This window comes from Leishmania panamensis, assembly GCF_000755165.1.
Source record: "Leishmania panamensis strain MHOM/PA/94/PSC-1 chromosome 24 sequence".
NCBI lineage: Eukaryota > Euglenozoa > Kinetoplastea > Trypanosomatida > Trypanosomatidae > Leishmania > Leishmania panamensis.
Window position 1 is genome coordinate 153,703 of NC_025870.1, and position 6,122 is coordinate 159,824.

General features: G+C 63.4%; 1 protein-coding gene across 1 annotated transcript, besides 1 other annotated feature; it reads left to right on the plus strand.

The window, feature by feature from the left end:
- The first annotated feature begins 47 nt into the window (after nucleotides 1-47).
- Nucleotides 48-581: a repeat region.
- Nucleotides 582-2,014: 1,433 nt separating this feature from the next.
- On the plus strand, nucleotides 2,015-6,109 carry LPMP_240430 (putative transmembrane protein; the record flags this gene model as incomplete). Its single annotated transcript, XM_010701082.1, has 1 exon — nucleotides 2,015-6,109. The coding sequence occupies one exon, from the start codon at nucleotides 2,015-2,017 to the stop codon at nucleotides 6,107-6,109; it is 4,095 nt and encodes a 1,364-aa protein (XP_010699384.1).
- Nucleotides 6,110-6,122: the final 13 nt, after the last annotated feature.

Genomic DNA, 6,122 nt, shown 5'->3' on the forward strand with positions numbered 1-6,122 from the left:
TCGTCTGTTTCCCATGCGCGTGGGGTTTCACTGCTGTGACAGGAGCACGCCCCCGCGCGCGGTATATCGGTCTTCAGCACCCCCACTCAGCCTGGGAAAGCTAAGCAGCCCCTCCCTTCACACTTGCCAATCCCGAAGCACTTCTGGTGGTGTCAGGGTGGAGCACTTACGACGTAGGGAGGCCAGAGTGGTGTGTATCGCTGCCGATGTCGGCGGCCGGGCCCTGGGTGGCGCTGTGTCGGTGCGACCTGCGACAGGGAGCGCGTTTGGGCCACCCATATGATGGGCGGCGTGCCACGGCAACTCGAACTCACCTCACCCGGCCGTGACTGCCTACTGATGGCGGGCCTGAGCCGCCCCGAGGAATGCACCAGGTGGCGACCGGCATGAAGGGAACGGCTGCGAGGGGGTGGGTGTATAGACCTCGAGGCAGGAGCCGTGCTCGGATGGCTGAGTCGGCGCACTGCTGTACCGTTCCTCTACGGCTGCTTGGCTGCACACGCTGGGTCTGCTGCACACAAGGGGTCTAGTGAAGGGTTTGACCTCGCGTGTGCTCTGCATCGCAGAGAATGGGCACGCTGTAGTGGAAAGAAGAACGCTGTTGGCTGTTTGTGTTTTTCATCGCTACCATGGGTGCGTTGGGAAGGCGGCCATTATCGCACTAGCTCATGATTTGCCGCCATTCCGTCTCTCGCTCCCGTCTCGACAGCCCTCGCGAGACTCGCGCACGCGCTTACATCATCGCCGCGCCCTTTCTCTCGCTGTGTTTTAACCCTCGTGGGCTTTTATTCTGAGTTTGTTTTCGAGTTTGGGGTTTGGGTGTGTGTCTCACAATGCCCACCACCACCACGCTTTACCTTCCCTGCAGCTCGCCAACGCACAGAGGCGCAGACACTGGGTCCTCTGACTTGTGTAAGTCTGTGGTTGTGTGTGAGTGTGTGTGTGTGTGTGTTTGTATCACTGAAGGGCTTCTCTGTCCTAAATAATTTGTTGCTCTTCACACACACACACACATGTGCATATACATGAAGGGACGGGCATCGCCTCCCTGACGCACTGCAGTTATTTTACAAATCCCTCGTCTCCACCCCACCCCCCTACCCCCCACCCCACATCAGCTGAGAAGTTTTCAGCAGGAGATGGGTGTTTGATGGGAAGGAGAACAAGCCTTGCACGTATACAACCAAGACGTGTGCCTTAGACAGTGAATACTAACGACGAACGCTCCTGCGCCCCTCCTCTTCGCTATTCGGTGTGCGTTTGGGCGTTTGTTTTTTTTTTTTGCTTCATTCTTATCATTGTCTCCACCCAACGACTACACTGGCCCCTGCGTAGCGCACTTCCTCGTCTGGTGCCGTAATATACATCTCCAGGTGCTCTTTTTTTTTTTCTCCCCCTCCCCCTCTCCCTCTCCCTCTCTCGGGACACCCAACGGTGCGGCGCAGGGCCGGGAAGGCAAAGAGCCACACTCGAATCTTTTCTTCGCCGTGTCCCGCGGAATCGAATATCGTTTTGGTCACCCTTCACAGTCGTGGCTTTACGCAGTCGCCGCGTTCGCTAAGAGGAGACATCGGTGACACGGTGGTTCTTTCTCTCTCGTTATGTCCATTGTCTGTATCTCTATACTCAGCCACCACCACCACCCTCATGCGAGCCCCTTCCCGTCTCCACCCAATGACCCATAAAGCTGGATGAACAGTCGGCGCCGCATCCATGTCAGTACACAGAGACATCACGTAGATGCGTACCGATGTCCTCGCATAAAAGACGCACTCTACGCCTGTCGTTGTTGCCTTCGTGTAAGTGGCACAACTACAAACACACACACACAGTGGCTCTACCTCGGAACAACTGAGACGAGTACACCAACTATCATGACTTCATTGCAGCTTTCTCTCCCTCTCTCTCTCTCTCCCCCTCTCTTTCCCCTGCTGGTGAAGGAATGGTAGTCCTCCCACAGACGTAACCAACCACCTCTCATCGACCATCAGTCACTGGTCTTTTTCGGTGCTCCATGACAGTAGTCACCGTAAAATATTTATACGCCAATTACCCGACCCAGTGCAACTTACTCATCCTCCTTGGCAGCATCGCGCTTCTCCTATGGGCTCGCTGGCAGAGATGGGCTCAACGGCTCCGTATGGTGGCGCGATCGCGAATGAGAGAAGCGCGACCTGTTCTGCAGGCATTCCGTAGACGCCCCCTCAATTGGCGGTGGATAGCCGGGGAGATCATGATTATGTTAGCCAACGCCAGGCCGCTCAGCGTAACAACCTTCAGTACTCTCCTTGTCGTACATTGCGTGTTACTGGGTATCGAGCGGCATTTTAGCTACCGTAATGCTCCTAATAATATTCAGCTGTGGACCTACCAAGAGACGCACTTTGACCTCACAACGATGGGGCCCTCACTCGTCTCCCCTGTGCACGACCCGCGCTCCTTGAGCCCGTACGGCCCGCGGTCGAGCCGCACGCTTGCGCACTTCTGCGGCAGACCCACGGCGAGCAGCTACGACGGCTACACCGGCGCGCCGCACGCGGCGTACATCCACCACGACGTGGAGCGCGACCGCTACGTGGTGCGCACCTTCGGCCGCGGTGGCACGCGCGTGGACGAGCGGCGGCGCAGCGGTGTGGGCCGCAGCACCTACGAGGCCTTCTGCGCCGCGCCGCGCCGCGTGCAGCTTGGCACGCCACTGGCGCCGTCGCCGTGGCTCGACGGTGAGGCCAACTGGCAGCTGGGCGACGCCGGCGCAGCGCCGCGGCACGCCGTCAACGGCGCCTTCAGCTTTGCTGTGCAGCCCCTCGCCGTGCCGCACGCAGCGGCCGCGGCAGTAGCCAGCAATGCCACCGCCAGCCGCAGCGCCGACGCGGACTTCACCAAGGCGGACCAGGGCCTGCGCACGCACTACCGCCGCTACACGCGTGACGAGCTGCTGCAGCGCCACGCGCACCTCGACTTCATCTACTCCTACGTCAACGGCAGCGACATCACGCGCGGCTACACGAAGCCGTTTGCGAAGACGTGGGAGTGCTGGAACATGATCGCATCGGTGCAGCTGCTGTGGGGCGAGATGCAGCGTGCGGCCGACATTGGCGCCGACGCACCGCCGCTGGCCGAGGACGCCTTCAGCCGCCACATCGCGGAGCTGCTGTTTGTGTCGTCGTCGAGCCCGTGCGCCTTGTCGCAGCTGCTGGCCGACGTGAACGCCGGCAAGGACGCGATGAAGCGCGTGGAGGCGTCGCTCTGGTGGGCCGCCACGCACCCCAGCCAGCCCCACATCAAGGGCGCGCCGCCGCCGCCGGAGATGGCGCTGACGAACATGGAGCTGCTGCACGCCCTGGGTGCGGACCTGGAAAGCGTGAAGCCGGACGACATCGACGCGGACTGCGACGAGCTGCGCCACGGCATGCGCGGGCTGCTGCTCCACACGCGCAGCTGGCACCGCGGTCGCATGACCGTCGTGACGCCGTACGGCAACGTGCCGCTGTGGCTGAACCAGAGCCGGAACTTCTTCATGCGCTCCCTCTATGCCGCTGCCACGGCGCCCACGGCGCGCGCTGAGGCGGCGAGTGGTGCCGCTGACGGCGGCGATGCGAGCGTGCTGGGCACGGCGGAGGCGCGCTTCGTGAGGGAGGCCCACACCGGCAAGCTGCACTACACGCGCATCCACATCGTGGACCAGCGCGCGCTGATGCCGCCCGCGCCGCTGACGACCGCGAACAGCTACGTTGTCGAGCCCTTCGTGTACCGCCTGCGCAACGCCTCCTCCGTCTTCATCTACATGAACGATGACTACCTCGTCATGAAGGACGTCGACATCACCGACTTCGTGAACGAGTTTGGTGGGCCGCTGCTGCGTATACGTAAGTCGGACTCCATGGAGTACTACGAGGCTAATCGCGACTACTTCCGCCGGGGTCTTGTGTTCAACACCATGCTCATGCACCGCGATCTGGACCGGACACCCGCGGACCTGGAGGAGCTCGTGCAGCCGGCTACTGCCGCCGCCACCCTGACGTCGATGGAGGGCGAGGCAGTCGTCGTGCAGCGCGGCGTCGTGCGTGCGTCGTGGGCCGCCTTCGCCGCTGCCGTGGACGCGCGCAGCAGCGTGGCGACGCCGGGGGGCAGCGCGCAGTCCACGAGCACGGCATGCGCGAGGAGCAGCAGTGCTGCGGTGTGCGCGTGGGCGGATTGCGCGTGGGGGGCCCCTGCGGGCGCGGTGGCGCGCGGTGCGTGTGCGATGCCGCGCGTGTCGGCGAAGGGTGAGCCAGCGTGGGCCGCGGATGCAGCGGGCACCTTTGCGCTGGTGCCTGCGCCACCTACGAAGCCGGGCAGCGGCGAGTGGACGTGGACGGGCCATGTGCAGATGCCGGCGCTCGTGCACTGGGGCCGCCGCGTGCTCGACCGCGTCACGGCAGACCTCATCGCACCGCGCTACTACCTCGAGACGGAGACAATCGCGTTGACTAAGGTGGAACACGAGCCGATCGTGCTGCAAATGAACTCGTCCAGTATCACAGAGCACTTGACAGGCTTGCGAAACGCCTTCGCTTCTCTGCAAGGAGACACTCAGGACGCCCCTAAGACAAAGACAACAGCGACGTATCTGCTGAGGATGCTCATGCACACGATTTCAACGTACGAGTTCCCTACGCACCGTATCTTCAAGACACAGCCGCGCCTGCGCAAGTACCGCATGCGGCTCGACAGCCACGCCCCCTACGCACAGTGCCGCAACATGTGGGGCTACATCCACAAGCGCTATGCACCTGACCTCAATCTGAACATGCTCATGATGCGCACCCGCACCACGATGGACCTATTGCCACCGTCGACGCACACGGCTCACATGCTGCGGCATCCGTGGGCCGCGTCGAGCCAGTACCTGCCGTACCTGATTGCGAAGCAGGCGTGGCGCATGCAGCGCGGTGCCGGCCTGTCACCACTGGGCAGTGACGCGTCGGTGTTCCCGGCAGTGGACGTGGCGCTGGACAACGAGGACGGCTGCGCGCCGGCCACTTACATTACGGAAGCCGAGAAATCCGCGCGCTACCACGAGTTCCGTGACGACGTGAGCTGGAATGCAAAAACTATGAAAAGGATTCGGAGCTACCGTGACAAAAAGCCGTTCACTAATATCAACTCGAAGTTCTCGAGCAACGAGGTCGGCGTCACGCTCCGCAACTTCCTGGAGGAACTGTTCCCCACTCCGATGCTGCTGGAGCGACAGTGGAGCAGCGCCCTCGACAGCGGGAACGGCACGGACGAGCTGCGAGTGTCGTCGAGCGTTGAGGAGCAGAGCGGCGCGCCTAACCTGCAGTTTATGCACCTAAACGTGAACTTCGAGCGCCTGATGCGCCTGCCGCTGATCCTCGTGAGCAACGACGAGGAGGGCTTCTGCCCGCTGCTGCGCAGCCTGCGACACGTGCTGCCGGACTTCAGCGGACAGCGTGTGGTGCATGTGCTGGTGCCGCCGGCGGACGGCGTGTCGCTGCGCGCCGCGCGCGCGGACCGGCGACACCCCTACCGCGAGTTCCTGCCGGTGGCGCGCTGCAGCCTGTCGGCCGACCGACTGCGCCGCGTGACGCTGCCGGCGGACAGCAGCGTGGCGGACGTGGTGGTGGCGGGGCTGCGGCTGGCGCGCGAGGGGGTGGCGGCGGGGCTGTGGGAGGCACCGGCGCTGGTGGAACTGCGCGGGCGGCGCGCGGTGCAGGCGCTGGTGCTCGACGCACGGACACTGCGCGCCGGTGCACGCGGCTTCACGGAGCTGTCGCACGCGCTGGGCGTGCCAGCCGAGCTGCTGGCGTATGAGGACTTCGCGGTGCGCCTGCTGGACGCCGCCGCGCAGTCGCTGGTGCGCTCACCCACGCCAGCCGAGGCGGCCACGGTCGCCGCGGCGGTGCCGATCAAGGAGGCCAGCCGGCGTAATGGGGCCGCCACTGCGGACGACTTTGCTGCGAGTGTGCTGGTGCTGTCGGAGGCAGAGGCGGAGGCGCGTCACACGCACTGGGCCTACGGTGCCTCCGAGCACGACCTTCTGAGCGCGATGCCGCTGCCGTATGGTAAGGTGGAGGATATGGAAGCGGCGGTGCAGTGGGTCTTCTGAGAGTTTGCGGCGG